At 52.3% G+C, this 24,339-nt stretch overlaps 1 protein-coding gene across 13 annotated transcripts in view; it reads right to left on the bottom strand.

Moving 5' to 3' along the window:
* Positions 1–23,264, bottom strand: part of Col13a1 (collagen type XIII alpha 1 chain) — a 133,488-nt gene extending 110,224 nt beyond the window's left edge. For all 13 annotated transcript variants that reach the window (XM_040732215.1, XM_021227617.2, XM_021227616.2 and 10 more), the window contains exons 1-2: positions 22,463–23,264; positions 5,231–5,300 (exon numbers count right to left, since the gene is read on the bottom strand). In XM_040732215.1, coding sequence (XP_040588149.1) covers positions 5,231–5,300; positions 22,463–22,756 — 364 coding nt within the window. In that variant the 5' untranslated portion in view covers positions 22,757–23,264. The remainder of the gene's footprint in view (positions 1–5,230; positions 5,301–22,462) is intronic.
* Positions 23,265–24,339: the final 1,075 nt, after the last annotated feature.

The raw sequence follows: 24,339 nt of genomic DNA, 5'->3' as shown, positions 1-24,339 counted from the left end.
ACAGGGTCTACCCATGTTGGCTGTTGGGGTAAAAAATCTGGAGCCAGGAAAAACAGGGCAGGGCTGGCCAAAGAAGAGGGTTAGGGTGTGTGGCAGCAGCTGTCACCACCCATGGGAAGTAACCAAGGGTCATGAGAAAACAAAGTCCTATTTCTAGGATCACAAGCTTTGGTGCTGGAAGGGGCTGCTCCTGCCTTGGAGGCATCATCCACAGCACAACTACTTATTGTTTTGAAATACGCATTGGACTGGACCACATCCTTCCTCCCCAAACCTTTCCTGATGCTACATTTATGCTCTGTGAGGAAGCACAGCCTGGGTGCAAGATGCAGCTGCTCCTAACCTCCCTGCACCCACAGAAGACATCATTAGGCGATTATCACACTCTGCTAATCTGGATGCAAGATGACTCGGGCCCTGGTCTCTAAGCAGTCATTAACAAATGCTCTGGTTTGCATGTGACATGTCCCCAATGTTTGGACACTTCGTCCTCAGGACGTGATGACATTTGGGGAGGTGGTGGGACCTTTAGGAAGCTGCCCTATCTAAAGGAAGTAGTTCAGTACAAAGAGGGCTTGGGGATTACAGCCACTTTTATACTTCTGATCCAGTCTCTCTGGTTTCTGGCCAGTGTCGTGTGAACAAGTGGCTACTCACATTCCTGCTGCCACCAAGCCTCTTTCTGCCATGCTTTCTTCCCTCATGATGGGCCGTGTCATCCTGAACCATGAGCCAAAATAAATGCAACCCTCCCCCCATTAAGTTGCTTCTGTAGAGTATCGGGTCAAAGAGGTCAATCATTCTCAAGATAAACAGTATCTGAGCAGAGCCTGGCTCCCTGCAGTTTTGACATCTCTTTCTACTCTAATCCCTGCTCGTCTGTTTCCTGTCACCACGCTGGGCTCCATGTTCCTTAAACTTCTGGTCAACCCCAGATGCACTCATTCCTCAAAGCTTTCATTCTGGGCATTTTCTAGGAGGACCTACGGTCTGACTATTGAATCTTCAATGTTGTTTCTCCCACCTTCGATGGAAATAAAGACTTACTGACCTTTTGAGACTGGGCTGGTCCTGAACTTGCCATGTAGCTGATGCCTACCTTAAACTCCTGATCCTCCTGCTTCCACCCCACCCACGGGGCCAAGATGACAATCTGTACATGAACCACTCAGCACATGTGTGTCTGGCTTTCCGTGGGCCATCCTGTAACCCGGGCGTGGCCGGAGGTGGGTGAGCAGGACTGAAGTGTGGCTCCTCCTCCAGTCTGACCACCTGCACTGGACTACTCTGTGCTCAACCACTCTCCTTTCGTGCTGGCGAAAGTCTAAGCAGCTGCCAGGGCCTCAGAGAAGAAATCTATAAGACACAGACAACACAGCTACCTCCCTGCCCTGTACCATGCTCCTGTGATACACTCAGTAAGAGGTATTTCCCCTCTGAAGTTCCCTCACTTAGACTTTGGACATGGTGGCAGGCGATTCTGTACCCTTATCGAATGTACCCTCTATCATGCTTCCTTGTTCTGTATGCCACCTCCTAGATGACGTTTTCCTTCTGTTTCAGGCTTCTTGGGGGCTCTCTGGTACTTCACAGTGTTCCACACAGAATGTCTGAACCAAAACCACATGATGGCTGTGCCATCACCCACTGGCCTGGCCAAAGCAACTTTTCCTCTCTCCTCTGTCTATCTTCTAGTCATGTACCTGTACTGGGGCTGGCAGGCAGGCTGGTGGAATCACCCCACATTCTCACTGCTGCTGTCCAACCCCTTCAGCCTGATATTCAGGACCCCAGTTACCCTGTCCCATTAGAGACCAGGCCTAGGCAGAAGGGATGGATCCCACAGCAGTATGCCTGCTGCCAGCCCCACCCAGCTCCAATATGACGGGCCTGAAGGAGCTGTTTCCTTGCCAGCTGGAGCTATATTGTCCTGCTCCTCATTTGTTAGTAGGAACAAGGACAGAGAATGGGTGAATTTCCCTGATCTTTGTATTGGCCTCAAGTGGTCTAGGAAGTCCCACGGTACATATATCTGTTCTCAGGACCCTCCCCCTGCCCTGTGTGCCTTGCAAACAGCCCACACCCATTCCTCAACTTCTGGCTGCTGTGGCCCTCCTCCCTGAGATTTGACCTCTGGCATCCTGCCCTGAGCCTGTGAGCCCATCACTCCCCTGGCAAACAGTGTCTGCGGCAGGATGCTGGAAAGAGAGCTATTTTGGGGCAGGGAGGATCTCAGGAGGATGCTGGTGAGGTCAGTGTAGGAAGGGAAGGAGGCAGGTTTTCTGCCCATGATTATGAGTCCTGAGCCTTCTGAATGCTGCCCAGGGACCCAGGACTGCCACGGGGAAGAGCACACCCACCACAGGACTTTGGCCCTGGTCTCTTTTGACCACAGAAGCCAAAGGGGGCAGGCGTGGGTTTGGAGCTGTAGGATCTGCTCCATCAGTCACCATAAGCAGAAACAAAGTGTTTATTTGCTATGTCCAACAAAGGGAGTATCAAGGCAGGCAAGACTCAGGGTACAGTGAAGTGGGATGGTGGTGGGTGGGATCTAATCATTAATTTATTAACATTCACTGAGCACCTACTGTATACAGGGACACTATTAAGTTAAGTGCTGGCAGGACAGGAGTGTATAATACTTTGTGTTTGTATAGTCTACAATAGCATCAGGGGCCACACAGAGATTTGTGGACTCTGACCCCAAGATGAGTACTGAAAGAAGGACCCAGGTCTAGGGAGGAGTGGGGGAGGGCTCTCCTGACCCGTTTGAGGACTCGTAAGCATCTGGATGCCCAATTTCCCCCCACCTCTTTTTTACCATGAGTTTTTGTCTTGTTTTCCAAAAGAGGGTCTCATCTGAGGAGTCTCAGGCTAGCCCAAGACTTACTAGGAAGCAGAGGATGGCCTTGAACTCCTGATCCGCTTGCCTCCACCTCCAGAGTGGAGTTATAGGAATGAACCACCACCACACCCAGTGTATAGATGATGGGGATGGAACCCAGGGCTTCAAGCATGCTAGACAAGCACTCTACCGACTGAGCTGCATTCCCAGCCATTTTTTTCAGCATCTTGATGGAGGTTACCCGTCAATACTAGACACTTGCTGCCTGCACACAGCAAGTGCTCACCTGGGGACAGTGATAAAAATGGCTGTTAGGTAGAGTAGGTGAGTTTCTGTGTTAAGGAAATTCTTCCACTGTGAGGTGAGATGCGGCTGCTTTCCCTGGTCAGCAGGGGCAGGTAACTACTATGGCCTTGAACATGCAACCAACACTGTCCCCAGTGCCAGCATATGGTCATTGAGAAAAGAATTCTGGCGCATCATTGACAGACATGAGACAACCGAGGAAACTAACAACAGCAGCAATAATAATGATGATGATACTTAGTATCAGGCAAGGTACAAACAAGCCGGTAACAAGCCTATTAATCGCTCCCACTTATTTATCAAGTGGTCTTTATCCTTGTTTCAAAGAAAGCAACTGAGGCACAGAAAGGTGAGGAAACTCTGAAGGCTACACAGTTGGTAAATGTCAGAGATAGGATCCCAAACTGTCTTCCATGGTACCACTCTTATCTAAGACAACAGACACAGTCACACAGAACTTGGGTAGCCCCAGAAACCTGTCCAGACCCTGTCACCTCATCACCTACATCTGAGCTTACTAATCCTGGCATCTCAAGGATCTAGCAGAAAACCTTCTCCAACTCTGGGGTCCAAGCTCCTAAGCTCAGAAAGATGAGCTGGCTTCCTGGGGCTCTGGAAACCCTTCAAATAAATCCAGACAAGCAGCTTATGGGACCAGTGACTCTTATCACGGCGTCACATCTTCAGGGATAGTGCACCAGCCATTTACGCCTGGCCACCAGGAACCTCCATTGTACCTGTATGCTTAGTGTGCTGGCTAATCATAGCTGTTGGGTTGAGTGGGTTTAGCATCACCAAGGAAACACATCTCAGGGTGTGCCTGTGAGGGCATTTCCAGAGAGGCTTAGATGATGAGGGTAGACCCATACTGGGCATCACCCCACAAAGTAGGATTCCAGAATGAATAAAAAGGGGGAAAAGCAAGCTGAGAAATCTACTCTTTCCCACTCCCTCCCCTGATCTGCTGAGATGTGAACAAACAGCCTCTTACTGCCACAGGCAGCGGCTGACTCTGGCGGGGCCTTGCCCATCACAACAGACTGTACCTCCTCCAACTGGGAGCCAAAACAAGCCCTTTCTCCCTGGAGGTCACAGCAAGGGAAAAGGCGATTTATACATTTAACATCTGTCAGTCTCTCTTCCCTGACTTGGGGAATCTGTGGAGGATTTCTAGAAGGTTGTAAGCTTCTAATGCCAGGGAGGACCTTCCCGGGAGACTTCCCAGGGCCATTGCCCACCACAGTTACATAGAAGGCTTCAGTATGCACTAGGAGACCCCGAGCAGGCAACGCCTCCAAAAACTGTCTTTCTGTTCCTTCAAATTATAGCCCAGTCAAAAACAGTGCCAATCCCTCCTCTGTCATTAGCTTAATGAACATGGTCAGAAGCTGGAGGAGTCTTCACACACACTCACATATCAATGGTGACAGTGCGCTTGAACCCAATGCCTGCACTGAGAAGACACTCTGCATACGTCTTTGAATACAGAAAGAGACAGCTGGGGAGCAGACTGTATGAGCAAAGGCCCCGAGGCATCCTAGATCTACTCAAGCAAGGCCAGAAAATAGCCAAAGCAGAATCTGAATCCAGTTTATACTTTCAACACCCCAGGGCTATCCATCCATTCAGGTGATAGATATTCTTTTGCACCTACTACGCCTTCAGAAATGGAAGGGACAACAGTGACGCGGTAAGAAGAGTCCCCACATTTGCTGTGCTGATTTTCCCTTGGACTCTGCATAGCCTGTCATGAATTTCACAACCTGTCCACATCCACCAAGAGACAGGCTTTTTCACTTACTCTACTTTAAGTTTCAGGCAGGTGAGGAATTGATGAACGGGTGCATGCATAGATTAATAAATGATGGACGGGTACACGAATGGACGGAGGGAGAGAGGAATGAAAGAAGGGGCTGGAGGAAAGGATGGAAGACAGGCAGACTCATCCGCAGGAAGACGGAGAGTGACCCAATGAGAGGTGGTAGCCGAGCTGGACAGAACCGCAAGTAGGAGCTCTGAGGTGTGGTGCCCGACCAAGGGATGCCGATCTGGCTTTACCCCATTTGCAGGGCTCCTTACCTGGTGGGCAGTTACATCCCGGAGACATCTTCGGAGCCTCCCGGCGTCTGCGTGAGTAGAACTTCCATTTCTGCACGAAAAAGACAAGACAAATCACCAGGAGCTCACAGAAGCTCCAGCCTTGGAAAACCAGCAGTGGGGATGAAGGGGAGTGCATGGGGGGGGGGAGGGGACAACAAAGGGATGCAGGCTGGTGGGGTGGTGGAGGTAAAACAGAACTGTTCTGGGATCAAAGCCTGGCGGTTCATGGCCACATGAACAGCCCTGATAGTCTTTGAAGAGCTCTCAAGCTCTCCTCATGTGGGTGACAGGAAGTAGGATGAACCTTATCACAGACATTGCAGCATCTGCTATCGTCAGCAGGCTCTGCTCAGGGCCCTGTGAACTAGTGGCTGCCCGTGGTGACTTGATGGCACACGTTTCTTAGATCTTTGTTATTGTTTTCCTTCTCCAGTGGGGCACCTGGGCAGGGACAAAGCCTTCTGATCCCTCAAGGCCAGCATGGTGGACAGGGGTGGGTGATGGGGGGGCCGGGGAGGCTGAGCAGGCCCTAGACACCCTGTTCCACCAAACCTCTTCCTCCACACTTTGAGACCACAGAGCTAGTCTGGAAGGCCCTAAGGAGATGGGATACCTTAAGTCTAAGGAAGTTGTAAATACATGACAGCAATCAAATCCATGCATATAAAATGGCAGCACATGGTAGACTGTTTATGCAAGCCAGTGTCTATATGCCCTCTCTGTAGACGGCCATGCGCTATATGCCTCACACGGGACTCTTACATGAGCCTTGTTAGGTCAGCCTGGGTACCTCAGGGGTTGACTGAGCCCCCTCCGGAGACCCCATTTCTATAGCTCTGTCATTCACAGCATACAGAGTGTATTTCACAGGCTTAGTCCGGCTCCATGTCACCGCTGCTTCTGTCTTTGGTGACCATTCCATGATCCTGGCACCTCCACAGGCTGCACGTTACCAATGGCCTGGGTTTTCTGGCGCTATCACATGGAGGCAAGTCTCAACTTTTCCTGATGACGACTTCAAACCTAGGGTCTCTACTACAACTGAGGCTACCTTCACCAATGGCTTCTCCCGGCCTCTGCTGGTACCAAGCTGCTCTCCATGACTCTGTCAATCTAGAAGCTCTCATGTTGCCAAGACCAGTAATACATGGGTGACTCTTACACATTTACCAAATATGGCTACCAAGGAGATGCAGCCTTATTCTGCCCCCCCCAAAATCTGGATAATTCCCAAAGACTTCACCTCCATGATGCTGGGCTTTCTCAGCTCTAGCTGAAGGGCATCAACTGTCCCAGCAAAACAGAGGTCTCACTTTAGTGGCACTGGCCTCTGGTTAATCACGGCTGACCAGACACCAGAGATTCTCGATTCAAAATGCCACACAAACAACCCTGAAGGGGTCTCTGAAGAGCTCTCCAGCTTCCCTCTGAAACTCCACAAGCCAGCCTCCAGGGTCTGCACCACCTTCGACAATCTCTTCCGAGTCCCACAGACCAGCCCATTAAGCTCAAGCACTCAACAGCTTTTCCAGCTCAAAGTTCCAAACTCCTTCCTACGCAGCATACCTCTTGGTACCAGTGTCTGTCCTGGTTTGCTTTCTATTACTCTGATGAACTCCATGGCTAAAAAGCAAGATGGGGAGGAAAGGGTTTATTTGGTTTAGACTGCCACATTATAGTACATCACTGAAGGAAGCCAGGACAGGAACTCAATCGGGGCAGGAACCCGGAGGCAGGAGCCGATGTAGAGGCCATGGAGGGGTACAGCTTACTGACTTGTTCCCCAAGACTTGCTCAGTCCACTCTCTTATAGACCCAGGGGTGGCACCAACCACAATGGGATTGGCCCTCCCCCCATCCATTATTAATTAAGAAAATACCTTACAAGTTTGCCTATAGTCCTATCTTATTGTTCTTAGTTGAAGCTCCTTTCTCTCCAGTGACTGTAGCTTGTGTCAAGTTGACATAAAACTAGCCAGCACTAACTGGGCAGTGGTGATGCATGCCTTTAATCTGAGCACTTGGGAGGCAGAGGTAGGTGGATCCCTGTGAGTTTGAGGCCAGCCTCATCTACAGAACGAGTTCCAGAACAGCCAGGGCTACACAGAGAAACCCTATCTTGGAAAAACAAAACAAAACACTAGTCAGCACTGTGGACTGGACCCTCCCTCATCAATCATTAATGAAGAAAATGCCCTACAGACCTGCCTACAGGAAATCTGATGGAGGAATTTTTTCAATCCAGGTTCCTCTTCCCAGATAACTCCAGCTTGTGTCAAGCTCTCTCGCTTGCCCCCTCCTCACACACACCCCCCAAAAGAAAACAAAACCAAGCAGGACACCTGGCTACCTTCACCCCTCCCTGCTTGGCAGACAGTTGCCTTCTGGTGGCTGACCACTGCTCTAGGATGCTGAGTCTGGTGGTCAGTCCTTGTCCTCCTTAGCCTGTGGTAGGATGCTGAGTCCGGTGGTCAGTCCTTGTCCTCCTTAGCCTGTGGTAGGATGCTGAGTCCGGTGGTCAGTCCTTGTCCTCCTTAGCCTGTGGTAGGATGCTGAGTCCGGTGGTCAGTCCTTGTCCTCCTTAACCTGTGGTAGGATGCTGAGTCCGGTGGTCAGTCCTTGTCCTCCTTAACCTGTGGTAGGATGCTGAGTCCGGTGGTCAGTCCTTGTCCTCCTTAGCCTGTGGTAGGATGCTGAGTCCGGTGGTCAGTCCTTGTCCTCCTTAACCTGTGGTAGGATGCTGAGTCCGGTGATCAGTCCTTGTCCTCCTTAACCTGTGGTAGGATGCTGAGTCCGGTGGTCAATCCTTGTCCTCCTTAACCTGTGGTAGGATGCTGAGTCCGGTGGTCAGTCCTTGTCCTCCTTAGCCTGTGGTAGGATGCTGAGTCTGGTGGTCAGTCCTTGTCCTCCTTAGCCTGTGGTAGGATGCTGAGTCCGGTGGTCAGTCCTTGTCCTCCTTAGCCTGTGGTAGGATGCTGAGTCCGGTGGTCAATCCTTGTCCTCCTTAGCCTGTGGTAGGATGCTGAGTCTGGTGGTCAGTCCTTGTCCTCCTTAACCTGTGGTAGGATGCTGAATCCGGTGGTCAGTCCTTGTCCTCCTTAGCCTGTGGTAGGATGCTGAGTCCGGTGGTCAGTCCTTGTCCTCCTTAGCCTGTGGTAGGATGCTGAGTCCGGTGGTCAGTCCTTGTCCTCCTTAGCCTGTGGTAGGATGCTGAGTCCGGTGGTCAGTCCTTGTCCTCCTTAATCTGTGGTAGGATGCTGAATCCGGTGGTCAGTCCTTGTCCTCCTTAGCCTGTGGTAGGATGCTGAGTCCGGTGGTCAATCCTTGTCCTCCTTAACCTGTGGTATATTTAAACACTTCTCTTCTCCATCCCCCATGCAAATACATCCTGCACTTGGCTCCCAAAGTTCTCCTCCTTCTACCCTGGCTGGCTCCTCTCTTTCTCCTTTGCTGGCTCCATCTTGCCTATTTTCTGCCTAAATGTTGCAGATCACAGGGTCATGGTTCAGGGCCTGACTTCGGTCCTCTATGCACTGGTTTCCAAGACCTTGCTTGGTCTTGGGTCTTTAATATTGTCTCTGAGTGTCTTAGCCAGTGTTTTATTGTTGTGAAGAGATACCATGGCCAAGGCAGCTCTTAGGAAAGAAAGCATTTAATTGGGGCCTTGCTTAGAGTTTCAGAGGTTTGGTCTATTACTGTCATAGCAGGGAGCATGGTGGCAAGTTAGGTGTGCTGGAGAAGGAACTGAGCATCCTGATCTGCAAGCAAAAAGGGGGGAGAAGGAGAGAGGGAGAGAGGGAGAGGGGGAGAGAGAGTGCACAAGCACTTGGGCCTGGCATGGACCTCTGAAACCTCAAAGCCCACCCCCAGTGACATATTTTGTCCGACAAGGCCACACCTCCTAACCCTTTCAAACAGTTCCACTCCTTGGTGACTAAGCATTCAAACATATATGAGCCTATAGGTCTATTCTTATCCAAACTACTACAACGATTGGTGACAGCTTCATATCCCCACCTCCAGCCTGGACCTCTCTCTGGGTCATGTGACTAGCTGCTTGTTGACAGGTCATTCTTTGCCAGCTCAGTTCCAAGACTGAGCCGCCACCCGCTGCCCCATCCCTCCCATCAGAGTCAACTCAGTGTCCCCCCATTCTCCAGCTTACCACTGATGACTCTCTTCCTCACACACCCAGCCAGTAAACACCCCCATCTTCTGCCTTGTAGACACACCAAGATCAGTCCTTCTCCCCATCCCCAGAACCTGCCGCAGGCACAACTCTAGACCAATGACCTTGACAACCTAATGCCCCCACCCTCCCTCCCTCTCCTTTATTGTCTCCCCTTTGCCAACAGAAGACAAATTCACAGGGAGACAAACCCATAAGTTCTGTGTTCTTTGTCACCATGTGCCTACAACAGATCCTGACATACAGCAGGCATTCAGTAAACACTGGTTACTTACAAATCACAGTGAGCCTGACTCGGCCCCACAGCAATGGGGAGCTGGGGGGGGGGCATGTAGGCTATGACTAATTCAGTCAGGTGTGGAGTGAGGGCCAAATCCCCTCAGATGGGAATGAGTGACCCAGGTCACCAAGACACACCTTCCCTCCCGGGTGACCAGCTTTGGTTGCTTAACTCACTAGTCCTGGGCCCTGGGTATCATGAGTTGTGGAGGCCCTAATGAGAGACCCCAGAATAAGGATGGAGGTGGGTGGGTGGGACACTTTCTGTGGCCTTGGTTGGGGGTGATAGATCCCTGCCCCTCTACACAGAGGGGCCGCATGCTCTCTTGGCTGGTAGCCAGGGCCTCCTGGAATGCCCTGTGTGGTCAGGACTGAAACACCACCAGCCTGATGGGTCGCAGCTATTAAAATGCCGGTGTCAGTATCAAAGCGAAGATGCCAGGCAGCCACTCGATTCCCCCAGAGAACACAGTTCCAACCCAGCTTGGGCTTAGGGATCACTCATTCACCATGCCCTGGCTCAGGACTCTTAAAGGGACCAGGCATCTACCCAAGCCTCTGTCACACAGGGGACCAGATGGTGGCAGAGGGCAGCAAGGCCAGAGGCCCAGTGCCACTGTCACTCCTGGGGTCTTCCCTCAAGAAGAGGCTTTGAAATAAGATATCGCCTTCTGAAAACCATGCAGGTGCTGAGGCAGGGTGACAGTGTGGCCACACAGGAAGCTTCAGGGATAATCACTAGCAGTTGAGGGTGACACACTCCATGGGGCTGAGCTGTAACTCAGTTGTATAAAGTGTTTGCCATGTATGTGTGAGGCTGTGGCTTACGTCCTCTGCACCAGAAAGAAAAAAAATGAGAAAGTCAGGAATAGAGGAGGCATATCTGTAATCCCAGCACATGGTAGACGCAGGGGGATTAAAGCAATCTGGAGGCCAGCCTGGACTGCATAGTGCGACTGTCCCCACAGGCGCCACCAAAACAACAAAGCAAAATGGGTGGGGTTATAGCTGGTAGCAGAGTGCTGGTTAGGCATGTACAAAGCCCCGAGTGAAATCTCCAGTAGCCCATAAACGGGGTGCAGCGGCCCGTGCCTCTAACCAGAACACTCAGAAGGTAGAGGCAAAAAAGTCAGAAGTCCCAGGTCATTCTCAGCTACACGACAAGATTGAAAGAAATCTGAACTACATGAAACCTGGTCTCAAAAGTCTTTTAGTCCAAGCTTGGTGTCGCATGCTTAAGCTCAGCATTCAGAAGGCAGAGGCAAGCTGGTCTCCATGATTTCAAGGCCAACCTGATCTACAGTGCGAGTTCCAGGACATCCCTATCTCATTTATTTTTCTTTTAATTACCCACACTAACTATTCTACTACCCATGGTGATAAGCACTTTAGGAAAAAAGTGATTAATTTTGTCAAATGATCTTATGACTCCTACCTGCTCTTGAGACTACCTAGAGCTGTCACTGACCCCAGTGAATCACATGTTCTCCGTGGGGTTTTAAAGTATGGATAGGAGCTTGGGATAATGTGGTGGGGCCACGTTTTGGGTGCCATTCCAACTTCCCCATTTGACGTGGGAAGTCAATGCAATATGGAATATAATATATTTATTTACATTCAAGCTGAGAGGATGGAGAGCATGGAAGGCTTCCAAAGGAGGAGAGGGAGATAATACTTTTTCTTTTCTTAAATAGCTCACCTGTCTAATCTCCCTATCTCGGCCCCTTTTGGGCAGATGGCTTTGTGGGGCTCACCCCTACATCAATTAACAGTTCTTAAGCAACAGATAAAACATCTGGGCTTCAATGCCCTCATCCATAAAGTAGGGGTGGTTTTAGTTATCTGCGGGGCCAAGGGATGGCTAGAGGGACAACCAGAAGCGATTCTGGACTTGAGGCGAGTCTGGCTACTGCTCTGCTGGTGTGGTGTGGGTCACCTCTGTCCTGCCTCTCCTACCTGCCACAGAGGCGTAATGTGCCCATGCTACCCATGGATACCAGCCGGGTGAGTACTGACTGTCCCGTGCCAAGCCCCTCTCCTCCTGTGGCACTCCTGTTAAGTCTGGGGGTCAGAAGCTGCCAGAGGTGAACATGGCTGTGGATGGGACCCAGTCAGGAATCTCTCTGGTCTGCCCTCGGGACCTGTTCCCTATGACTTTGGGCTGCACCTGGGCAGAACCCACAGAAGGAGGTAGAGGTTCAGATCAGCACCCAAGGCTAGCTGTCTGGCCCAAAGCCAGAAGAGCACAGGAGGTAGGATGGAGGGGGTCCCACAGATGAGAGCTGAGAAGGGGACAGGCCCATGTGTGGTTATGTACCTTGGCTGGGTGAAATCAAAAGAAACTCAGACACCCACTCAACCCCAAACAGACTCTCCTAGACCACTCTAGGGCTGTGGGCCGCAAGGAGCCCAAGGAACTGCTTCCCCCCTGGTCTTTGAGTGAGAGCTTAGCACCCAATCATAGACTCCGGGGACAGGAAGCTGGGGGCCTGAGGGCCTACAGGTGCCCTGTGAAGCCTCTTCTAGTGGCTGTATGAGAACCACAGAGAGACATGACCTTAACTTCAAAGCTCAGGCAAAGGAGGTGCCTGCACTTTTGTGTGAGCTTTCTAGACTTCATATAAGGAGGTCCTTCCTTCTAACTACCCCAATGTCTGCCTACTGCCTCTGCAGAGTCAAGGAGCTCGGTAGGTTCTGCAACTGGCTGTGTGTGGGAGTGACTTGGCATGGGGTACAGCATCTCAGGAACCCGGGGAGATAACGCCAGGCCACTGAGGGGACAGGTCCAGGGACAAGAGCCCTAGATAGAGGGTGCTGAGGTTGCTTTCGTACTCCCTTTCCTCCCTTCCCCACCCCTGACGGGACTGGAGTGCAGTTATGTGCTTTGCAGAGCAGTTAGAACCAAAGGGGTCCAAAGGCTGGGCCTGGGAAGCCTGAAAGGGACGACAGGAGACAGTCTGCAACCCCACTGTTAGCATGACTGAAGCAGAGAGGACTGGGTGACCAAGAGCTAGTCATGACCACAGAAGTTCCCAGGCTCATCACAGTGAGGTGACAGCTGGAGCTGAGGCAGACAACCAGGTGAGGGGGCTGAGTGTGACTGGAAGCCACCATAGTGGCTGGCATGTGTCTCAGAGACCAGCAAACTCCATTCATTCAGCATTTGCCACAAGCCATTTCATGAGCAGGAAACTGAGGCACAGAGGGCTAAAAAGGGTCAGACTAGACCCAGAAAGCATGGCTTGGAGCCCATGCCCTTCAGGCCATGTGACAGATGGGGTTAAAAATATCTATTAGCTAAATACCAGGAGTATCTCAAAACACATTAACTGTGTGTGTGAGTATATGTGCATGTGTGTGATTGTGTGTATGTGTATGTATGTGTGTGTATTTATGTTTATATGTGCATGTTTGTAATGTTTAAGCGTGTACATGTGTGTGTGTGGGCATGAGTACACGTGCATGTGTATATGTATGTGTGTCTGTATATGTGGTATGTATATATGTATGTATGAATGTATGTGTAGGCCTGGGTGCACATGTGTGTTTGTGTAGGCACAGGTGCATGAACACATGTATAAAGAGACCAGAGGCTGACACAGGTGGATTCCTCAGTTGCTTTCTACCTTATCTTTTGACCTGGGGTTACTGACTGACTTGGCAAGGCTAACTTACCCAGCACTAGCATTACAGACACATGCCATCATGTCTGGCCTTAAAAGACAAAACAAAAAATAACATGAATGCTGAGGATCCACGGTTTCTTGAGTTACTTCCCTGAGGGAGCCATCTCCCCAGCTCTTAATTTGTTAAGTCTAGAAAGATCCCTCATAGAGGATGATATTCTTAGGATTATCATCACCCCCATTTTATGGAAGTGCAGCTCAAGACACAGAGCAGTGATGGGGGAAGGAAACAGACATGTCTATGGGAGGCTGGAGCCCGGGTGACCACAGGCGATGATGTGTAAGAGAGGGCAGACCCCTCCCCCTTTGATTCAGACACAGCTTTGGGTGCTTTTCATTCATGCTGGAAATTAGTGGTGGGAAACTGGTCTGGAACTCTGACGGGATGAAGAACACATTAAAATCGAGGTTTGGCCAGCCCTGCAACAGCCATAAGTCATGATGATTGATGGCACCCGTCACAGGGAGCATGCAAGCTTGAGGACCAAGGCTGGTATTCCTAACATAGCCCACGGCTTCTCTCCTTTCCCCATGAGGCTTGGGGGCGGGGTGGACTAGAGGCAGAAGGACCACTTTTGGGCTTCCCAGGTAGCCACTCCTTCTGCCAGGGGACAGGGGAAGAGAGGTCCCAGTGTGTCTGTTTTGCTTGTTCTGGTCAGCATTCTTGTCTCTGATGTCTGTCCCTGGCCCTGCCCTCTATCAGAGCCCAACTCTGTGCAGATGGCCTGGGAGAACACCCGGAGTGTAACTGATAACTGTGACTGGACTCTATGGGTGTCAGGGACGGAGGACAGCACCTAGGGCAGCCAGGCCCCCCTGAGGTAGTTTACAGACTGGGTAAAAATGAGGCTGCCTGGGGAGGCTGGCTGGCAGGGAGTGTCTGAGAAGGGAGAGGGCAGGGCAGGGGGAAGACAAGGGAAGTGATGGAAGGGAAGACTAGGCCGCCTCTCCCAGAGGCCAGAGAGGCTGGGGTTGGGTCAGGAAAGGAAGGGGCTAAAGAGGCCCATCCGGAGTGGATTCCAGCCATGTGGGGTTTCCCAGAACCCCACAATAGCCTCCAGAGGAGAGACAGGAGTCCAGTGTTCCCTGGGAGGCTGAGTCTGCCTCTCCCAGGCAGTCCCACCCCTTTGTGCCCAGCCGAAGGGCCAGGGGAGCCCACCCTGCTGCCAGCAGCCCCCTCCTGAGTGTCCTCAGGGCCACAGAGTGACACAGCACCACAGTCACGTGGGAGGCAGGGAGTATGGCATGGGATCTGCTGAGAGTCCAGATGGCATCTCGAAGAGGTGGGGACCCTTATCCCCAGCTCTGGGCCTCAGTTTCCCCTGAGGAAGCCTGTTTATTCCCCTCACTGGCTGAGGAAACACCAGCTGCTTGGGGTGCACAGATGTCAGTCAAAAGGAACAGAAGACGCTGCCAGTGGGGGGCCTAGTCCCATCCTCTCTCTCTCTCTCTCTCTCTCTCTCTCTCTCTCTCTCTCTGTCTCTCATTCTCTCTCTCTCTCTCTCTCTCACACACACACATACCCTTTGTCACACACAGACAGACAGACAGACAGACAGACAGACAGACAGAGGGAGAATGGTAAACCAGAATCTAGCCTCTGCCCATCAGTTGAGCCCAGACTCAGGATGAGGTAGTCCATGGTGTAAGCAATAAGAGCTCATCCCTTGCAGAGCCCAGCACTGCTGAGGTCAGGTCAGGGTGAGGGTCCTTAGGGTCTTCCTCACTAAGACGAGACGGAGCCATTCTTACTACAGACAGTAACAAAAGCCCGACATCAAGCCAATTCAGTTAAGCATCACTTTTGTAGAGGCCAAATCCAACCCAGCACCTCCCTCGTCTTTGCCTCCATGCAGTCAAGCACGTGCTAGTGGCCCTGTCTACTAGTTTTAATGAATACACTACTATTAACTAGCTATGTGACCTTGGGAAAGCCACTTAACCTCTCTGGGCTTCAACTTTGTTCTGTCAGAAAGGAATAGTGGAAACAGAAAGCACACGTAAGATTGCTGCACAGCTTTAGTGAATCGGTAGACACAAAACTATGGATAGTGAACGTGTGTGTGTGTGTGTGTGTGTGTGTGTGTGTAGGGGGTGGCAGTGGTTACTGTCACCATACCTGGATGACTAATCAACCGTCATCTCCATGCAAAGGACACTGCCATTTGTATTTTCCTAATCAGGATCCCGAGTTTTATCCAACTGGTGGCAGAGGTCTGTGTGACACCAAATGCTGTGGGCTTGCCTGTGGCATTATTTTGCAAACACCCCCTTTCTAAATGCATGTGTGTACACACGCATGCACACAAAACCTTACCAAGCAGTCTAGGAAGGAGGAGATGGAGCACTTGACCTTGAGGGTGGGGGCCAAAGAGAAAGATGCCCCCAACTGACCATGTAGAGCCACCCTTATCCTCCAGCCTGGGCCAGGCATGCTGCCAGAATGCTGCACCCTCTATTGACTGCTGTGAAGCCCCTCTCCCAAGACGCTGAGAGCAAATGCTGAGCTGGGAATGGCAGTGTGAGGGGCTCAGCTGGCTGGGACACCTTTCCTAGCCTCCCACAAGACTGTGAATCAGAGACTGCGGAGAGAGAGCTTAGTTGCGAAGCATGGGGTCCTGAGTTCGATTCCTAGAACCCGTGTTAATTTCAGAAACACAGACGCCGTGTTAAAACTGGAAATACGGGCTGGGCATTCGGGTTCAAGCTTGTAATCCTAGTGCTGGAGAGGCAGAGGCAGGAAGATCCCTGGACTCCCAGTCAGCCTAGCCTACTTGGCAAGTTCCAAGCTAGTGAGAGGAGAGATCCTGTTATACATACAATGTATGTACACGCACACACACACACACACACACACACACACACACACACACGCACGCACGCATGCACGCACAGTCTTAGCTGGGGAATGATACCTCAGGTTGTCTTCTTGTCTCCACACACTTGTACATCTGCATGCACACTTTACATATACATGTGATCTTCATACAGTTGATTGGTAAAACCTGCCTACCACCCATAAAGTCCTGGCCCACACTCAATAACAAGCCTGGAGACTCATGAGCCTCTACCCCTGTTATACTAGGTTGATACAGACAAATGGAGACACAGGATATTTAAAGGCTATCCAGAGGAGGACTCCTGGCGTGTGGCTGAGTCACAGATGACCAGTAGACTTTTCCTTGTGTATTGGCTCCAATGGGCTGGGAGTATAGCCTGGAGCTCTGGATGGAGAAGGATTAAGAGGTCTGACCTGGCCCAGGGAGAACATTTATTGAGCGATTACTAATGTCTGCCACCATTGGGCAGGGAAGCCAGGAGTGTATGCTACATCTGCATTTCCTTTCTCTAAGCTAAATGTCATTTCAGGCCTATCCAGGAAGTGCCACAGGCAAGTCAGAGCAGGGAGGGAGTTCTCATGGCGCCAAAAAAGTCTCTCCAGAGGACACGGAGAAGGGTCTACAAGGATCTGGAGTAAGGGGAAAAGAAAACTTTCAGGGAGTGACTAAACTGTGACTCTGGTTTCCTGCAGATAGGACTTTGTTTTGACACTTTCACTTCCCACCACTGTCCTGGAAGGGCTGGCTACCCAGGAAGCACCTTCATATTGCTTGGACAAGCCTCAGAAGAAGCCAGAGACTGTGACACCTCTCCCTCACTTAACCTGTCATCCTAAGTAAACTTGGTCTTTAAAACAAAACTTCTAGTCATGAGACAGCCCTCATCACTTTGACTATCAACTCTGGGTAGCTCTCCCGGCACTTTAAGCTCGATGGACCAGGCCTGCTGAGGACTCTGGAATGGAAGCTAGGCATACACACGTCGGACATTGTCCACTTATGAGCTGGTAGTTAACTAGAGACTAGAAAGGGCGCCACAGAGGAGGCATGCCTTCTACATCTCTCCAGCAGGATCATGTTCTGGTCCTTCGATACTAGTGTGAGGGGAATACTTGGTTTCTCCTGTCTTCCCATTGCAGAGCGAGAACCCCAGGCTTCACTCCCTGCATAAAAGGGGGCAGAGATGTGGGGCTGACTCAGTGGCATGCTGGTCTTTGTTTGAGGGTGCCTGGACCTAGGGTCTGTCTACTTTCCGAGGATGAGGTTCAGACAGCTGTCACGTACCCAGGATGCTGCTGCACAGGCAAGCCGCCCCGTTACACAGCCTGTTCCTCTCAGACCCACCTCAGTCGACTGCCCAGTGTCTCAGTCTCTTTGCCTCTCCTTTGATCTCTCCTCTCAACAGCCCAATAAAAGGGCCCTGTGCACATACCCTATAGACTCGAGGCATTCTCATAAACTGGTCTTTTAGGGGTGTGGGGGTCCGCCTCACTCTGTCAACATCTTGGCCCGGAAGTTTCTATAACTTCCTTTCCCAAGGATTCCCCAAGGTGGAAGAAATGAGTCACAGAGAGTGGGAGGGAGGTTCAGTGACATTGGCCCCCTTATCTGTAAAGTGGGGTAAGGCAGTGCCAGCCAATGGGGAGTAGGGAGGAGGGAAGACGCCATCCTGATCATATGTACGGCCTTGGTGCAGCCTATGAGTCACTCCAGGGGACCATGGCAGCAAGGATACTGGGAACAGCATTCTAACTGGGGCGGGAGTCTCTTTGGCCTCCCCTCAGAGTCCACAGGGCTGCAAGACCCCCCTCCTCTAGTCCTGGGCCTCCAAAATGAATTTGGCTGTTTTTAATCTCAATCCTGTCCCCTCCTCCAACCCCTTCCTCCCTCTCCCCCACCTCCTGCCCAGTCCTAGCCTAGGTGTCATCTGATTTTCTCCATTTGGGACATTCCAGCTTCTTTCTTCACAGCAAGGAAATCAACTGTCAGGCAGCTGGAGTGCTCATTAAGTGTCTCAGCCCACAGAGAGGCACTGACAGAGAGAGGCACTGAGTCAAACCACATTGTCAGTCCCCAGGCTGGTCTTCACTCGGTGATGACCCATCGACCAGTGCCTGGGCCCCCTCGAATCTTCCTTTGCTCGATTCTTCCCAAGTGTCCTTCACACTGGGTCTCTCTGCTTGGCCTGTCCTCCCAGCTACCTCTTCCTCAGCCCTACAGACTTGGTCTCTGTCCTCTGCACACTCTGCTTGGCGTCTCCCTGGATTTCAGGGAACAGGCAGACCATTGCACGGGCCCCTCCCCAAGTCCCTCACTCCTTCAAGGAGGGGCTCAGGCTCACCTGCTCCCCTGACTTGCCACTCCAGGAACCTGGAGCCTTTCCCTTCCCCTGCTGGCATCACTACCCCCTGCTGGTGGACCACCCCTTCCGACATTTTGCTGTCTGCCACCTCCAGAGGTTCTCACAGCAGTACCTGGATGCAGCTGGAGCCTGAATCTAGCAGAGAAGAAACCTAACTGCAGGGGGTGGTGTGACTCACTAGAGTCACATAGCAGTGGGAATTTAATCCCTAAACCCTCTGGCTCCCTGGGTCACCATAAGGGCAGGGCTTCACCTCACAGCCATTTCACAAAACTGTTTCGAAACAAAGCTACATGCTTGCTTGCACTCAAGCGCGCTCTCTCTTGCGCATACACATGTACACACACACACACACACACACACACGTCATGCCTCACTCAGTCCTTATTTTTTAATCAAAATTTATTCATCATCAAGGGGCGGTGGTGGCTCACGCCTTTAATCCCAGCACTCGGGAGGCTGAGGCAGGCAGATCTCTGTGAGTTGGAGGCCAGCCTGGACTACAGAGTGAGTTCCAGGACAGGCTCCAAAGCTACACAGAGAAACCCTATCTCGAAAAACCAAACAACCAACCAAACAAACAATATTTATCATCATCATTGCAACCGGAGAGGGATGTGTCCTACGTCTCTTTCCCCAGGGGAATTCTCCCAAGTATAGGCAAAGAAGCAGAGAGGAAGGGGAGAGCACTGGCAGAATTGCTCAGGGGGTAAGCACATCTGCTGAGTAAGCCTGATGACCTGAGTTCAATCCCAGAGCTATATTCTGGCTCCACAGGAGGGCACGTGCACACATACTCGTGTGTGTGTGTGTGTGTGTGTGTGTGTGTGTGTGTGTGTGTGTGTGTGTGTGTGTGTGTGTGTGTGTGTGTGTGTGTGTGTGTCCCCGTCCGGTAGCACTGGAGACACTTTTGCAGGCCTCACAGTTGCCCATTGTAATGGTTAATCTTATCAATGTGAATGAATTATCCAGGAGATGAGCAAAGCACACCCCTGGGTGTGTCTGTGAGGGCGATTCTAGGGAGGGTTAATTAGGGGCAGAAGAGCCTGCATGAGTGTAACATTCTAGAGAGGGTTAAGTAGGGGCAGAAGAGCCTGCCTGAGTCTGTAACAGGAGGGGCACAGGGAAAGAACTGTCCTGGCCCCTCCCACCAGAGGGGCTGAAACCTCCGAAACCATGAGCCAACATGAAAGCCCTTCTTCCTGCCTTTCGTTGTTTCCGGCCAGTTATTTTTGTAACATCAGCAAAAGTCATGGCTGACCTAGCCTGCTCGATGCTTCCCCATATGGACCTGTTTTGAGACTGTCACCATATCTGCTGCCTGCCCAGCCAGTCTGCCAAGCCCTTTCCGTGAGACTGAAGTGCTTGAGGAACTCCAGTTCAATTTTTATTTAATGCCAAGAGAATAAGTCACATATGCTAGTGATTACTGCATGAGACCACGTGGCCTTTGAGTGTCCCTCCAGCAGCCCCCAGACTGCAGGCCTCGTATTTGCCAAGTTCCATGACAGGACAGTTCCCTCCAACACCCCGACTACTGCCTCCACGTGTCACCAGCCCTGCAACCACTATGTCCTCTCAGGCCTGTCCCCAACACCACTCCAGGCTATGGTCCCCAGCAGCCTCCTATCCGCCTTCCCACTGGAGGGACTAAGCACCTTCCATTCCACCCTTCGGTGGTTCCCTACCTGCCCTTTACCCATCAAGCAATCTCTAAGGCCTTTCTTGATCTGGGTTTCCCATCTCATCCAGCCTCGCCGTCACCCATGCCACTCTCCCTAGTCCCCAGGGTTCATTCACGGCCCCAAGGCAGCCCCACCCCACCTCTGGTCGCCCCCACACCAGAAGCTGTTCCCTGGGGGTGTATCTTAGAACAAAGCCTGATGATTCTTCCCTTGTACCAGGCAAATTCCTATTCACTCTTTAAATCTTGCCCTAAAAAAATCACTTCCTCGGGAAGCCCACTTTGATTGCCACCACCATTATACTGTGTCATATGTAACACGTATTACGCTATGTCGTATGTAACACATTTCCTGGCAACTTTTCCTCCATCATTGGAATGTTTCCCACATGATACGGTGCCTACTCGTTTTCTTTCTGTGTTCCACTCAAGTGTTCCCAGGGCAGTTTCCCCATCCCCCACCCCTGCAGCTCGCTCTTGGCAAACAGTGGCAGGACACAGGGGGAAGAGGTATAGGTACAGGGTAGGGAGGTTTGGCTCTAACATTGGATGTCACCCTGTGGTCCTGAGCATCCTACTACCCTTCTCCAGATCTCAGCCTTCCCGCTCTGTAAAATGGGGGCCACTTCGGATCCTCTTTGGGGTGCTACCCAGTTCTACAGACCGAGGTCTTAAAGTCAGCAGCGTGAACATAAGCTACTGCTTGGAGCAGGGGACACCCCAAGAAAGACAACGGGGATCTGGACAGGTTCTGGGCACTGGAGACCCGGCGCAGGGAGGGCTTGGCAAGGGTTGGGAGAACATGGGGAGAATGGCAACCGTATCCACAATGTAGCCAGAGCCCTCCCCATTCAGCCAACCAGCAAGAGCCTAGAGACTGCCCCCAGGCCCAGGGGATTGTGGGTGGCCTGTGAGTCTTCTTAGCTCTGACCAGTCACGGCAATGAGCTGTAGCAGCAGACATGGGACACCACTCACACAGCAGGGACTTGACCATGGGGCCACCCTCTATGCTGTGGCCTATGACTTCCCCCATGGGGCCACCTAGGGAACTTTAAAGGAAGCACACCAGAGAAACCCAACTACGGGAGACCAAAGCCTGTTAGACCTGGCTAATGCTTGCCATCATTCTGTAAGTTCAGAGAGGTTACCGTATTTGTCCCAGGTTGCACAGCAACCAAATAAATCTCAGTGTGGACACAAAAACCTAGGGCTACTGGCTTTTAGCACTCTGCTGGTTACTATCCTGCACCCCTCCCACTGTGCAAGAGATACCCCTCACTCCTGCCCCCTGGGAACCATTACAGGCCTTCTTCCATGACCTTGGGTCCTCTGTGCTGTTCTGATTCTCTTAAGTCACCAGCTCTTTCCATATTGAGGCGCTCGGCTTTCCCTCCTGATCACCCCCACCCCACCCCGCCCCACTAGAGTCTGCATTTCCCGCCTCCCTAGGGAGGATGCCACTGCTGCGCTGTGCACTTTGAGGATTGCCCAAGCAAAGAGATACTTTAGTAACTTTTGCTCTACCTGGGATGGAGCACATTTGGGGGCCAGAAGTGTGTGAGAGAGAACTACATCTTTTTCCCAGTTGAGGGGAAGGAGTTAGGACAATTCCAGCGGCCACAGCCGGAAGAGTCAAAGGTTAACGGTACCCAAAGGAGGATAGGGCCAGGCAGCTCACATTTGGGCCCTGGGGGGGGGGGGGGCCTGGAGCAGAAAACACGGACCAGCAGTGAGCAATCTGCTTTAAGGATTGTCCCTTTAAGTCCTTAAATGGCTTGCCCTGCTTCCAAATGTGACTTTAAAAATCAGGCAGCACTCACCCTCGTGGAGAGAACCACCAGAGCCCGGGAAGCCTCCCCCCAGCCTATTTCCCACCAGCGCAGGCTGCCTCTGTGCACCTTTTAAGCGCTCTGCCTTCCTCCACCTGACGGTAGCGCGCGCATGGCACCCCCAGAGATAGATCCTGGGGTCTCCCGGAGCTGGGAGGTCCTGCGCATGTCAGCCTGGTGCTCTGGATCTCTGGCAGCCCAACGCGGTCGCTGCCCTCAGTGCAGACAACCTGGGTGACCGTGCAAGCAAGCACCGGCCCGCACCGGCTCCTGAAGTCCCGGGACTGTGCGAAGGGGCGCCGCGGGGAGGGGATAAACGCCAACAACAAAGGGCACAAACCTCGTCCAGCAGTTGGTTGACTCGTCCCAAAATAGCTTTCTCCATTTGCTGTTCCCCGCGCTCCGCTTCCAGGCGCAGCACCCGGGCCTGCAACTCCGCGGTCCGAAAGTGGGCGAGCAGACTGAGCGCCAGCGAACACAGAGCCAGCGCCAGCAGTCCGCAGCACCCGGGGCTCGGTAGCCTCGCGCACTGCTCCGCCAACGCCACCGTCCCGGTCCCGGTCCCGGGCGCGCCCAGCTCCCCAGGGCCGCGAGTGCCGGTGGCTGACCCTTTGCGGGCGCGCTCCGCCACCATCCCCTCGCGTCTTAAGAACCAATAAATAAATAAATAGAATAAATAAAAATGAAATCCAAGAAGCGCAATCCAAACTGCGAGGCAGGGGGAAAGGGGGTAGCGTGGCTGAAGGACTTCCCTTTCCTTTACTCTCCAAAAAGGACAGAAAATGAGCAGTCGGAGTGGGGGACAGCCGAGAGCCACCCGAGGCGCAACTGGGGTACGCCAAAATAGGAAAAAGTTACTTCGAAGAATGTTTCAGGTTGGGTGAATCTGGCCCCCGTTTCCCCGCTCTTTCCCCTTTCGCCTCTGCAGAATCTTCGGACTGGTGCGACGCTCGGGGTCCTACTAGGTGTCTCGAGTCTCTGGGGCGAGCGGGTGTCAGTCCCCAGGCGAAGGGGCGCGCATACAGGGCCCCATGGGCAGAAGTGGGTCGTGGCCGCAGTGAGCCGTGCTGGGGCCGATTCCGGCGCCTCTGTAACTTGACACAGCCGGCGCGGCCGCGCGGATCGGATGAGCGCCGGGCGCTACTTCCCAAACTAATCTCCCGCGCCCCTCCCTCGCCCTCCTCCCGCTCCTCCTCCGCCTCCTGCGGGGCCGCGGCTGGGGTTTGTTTATTTATGCAAAGTCGCCCGGGGTCGGGGGCGTGGTGTGTGGGGCCCGCCGACCCCGGTAGCCCCTGTCCTGTGCTCCCGGTGCCCTTTGAAGTGACACTTGGGGTTATTTATAGGCGGGGAGGGGTGTGGAGTAGAGTGGAGTGGAGCAGGGGTTGCGGGGTTGCGCTCCCCTACATTTACACTCAAGACCTGGGGCGTCTTCCTCAAAGTCACAGGGACCGGCATCCCAGAACATCTCGACCCTCCTGACACCCAAGACCTGGCATCACAGCACCTCGCTTTCCCAAGGATTCGGGACCCTCCCGGCAACCTATCCAGTCACTGTCAGGGCGCCCGCATGGTTCTGTATGTCTTGAGATGGGGGATCTGCATCAGACAGTCTGTCCCTCATCCATCCCCACCCAGGGCCCTTCTCTTTGCAGGTGTCTCTGGTGGGACCACGACACCAGTCACAGATTCACTCCAGAGTGGAAAAAAAAATCAGCGCTCTGGGGCAGCAATATTCAGGACCAAGCTACAGAACAGAAATTTATCCGGGGTGCCCCACTCCCCCCTTCCCCCGCCGCACGCGCCCAGGTTTATTCTAAGAGGTCTGACAGGGAAGGTGTTTCCCCTTTCTTATCTCTGTTAATCAGAGACCCATACCTGACTACCTATAAGTCCAAGCCATCAAAGAGGGGTAATTACCACACACACGCCCCCATCTTTCCCCATCCCTCTTAGAGCTAACCCCATCTGGCCTGCGTAGCTTCCTCTTCTGTAGAAGTGCTAGAGCTGGTGGCCATTGGGCATTCTGCATTTGGAATTTTCCTCTTTTCTCACCCCCTCCCCGTAAGTGACTTCTGTCACTAGAGTTCTCATTTCCTTGTGCCTGTAGACATTGCTGCAAATGAGGTGGTGGCATTGAGCTTTCTGGAGCATCAGGCGGGGGAAGGGAGGCTGGCCCTTGAACTGTGAAATGGAAGTGGAGGTGACAGGGGTGTTGGG

This window comes from Mesocricetus auratus, unplaced genomic scaffold, assembly GCF_017639785.1.
Source record: "Mesocricetus auratus isolate SY011 unplaced genomic scaffold, BCM_Maur_2.0 Super-Scaffold_100027, whole genome shotgun sequence".
NCBI lineage: Eukaryota > Metazoa > Chordata > Mammalia > Rodentia > Cricetidae > Mesocricetus > Mesocricetus auratus.
Note: the sequence above shows the minus strand (reverse complement) of the source record. Positions and strands in the feature narration are given on the sequence as shown.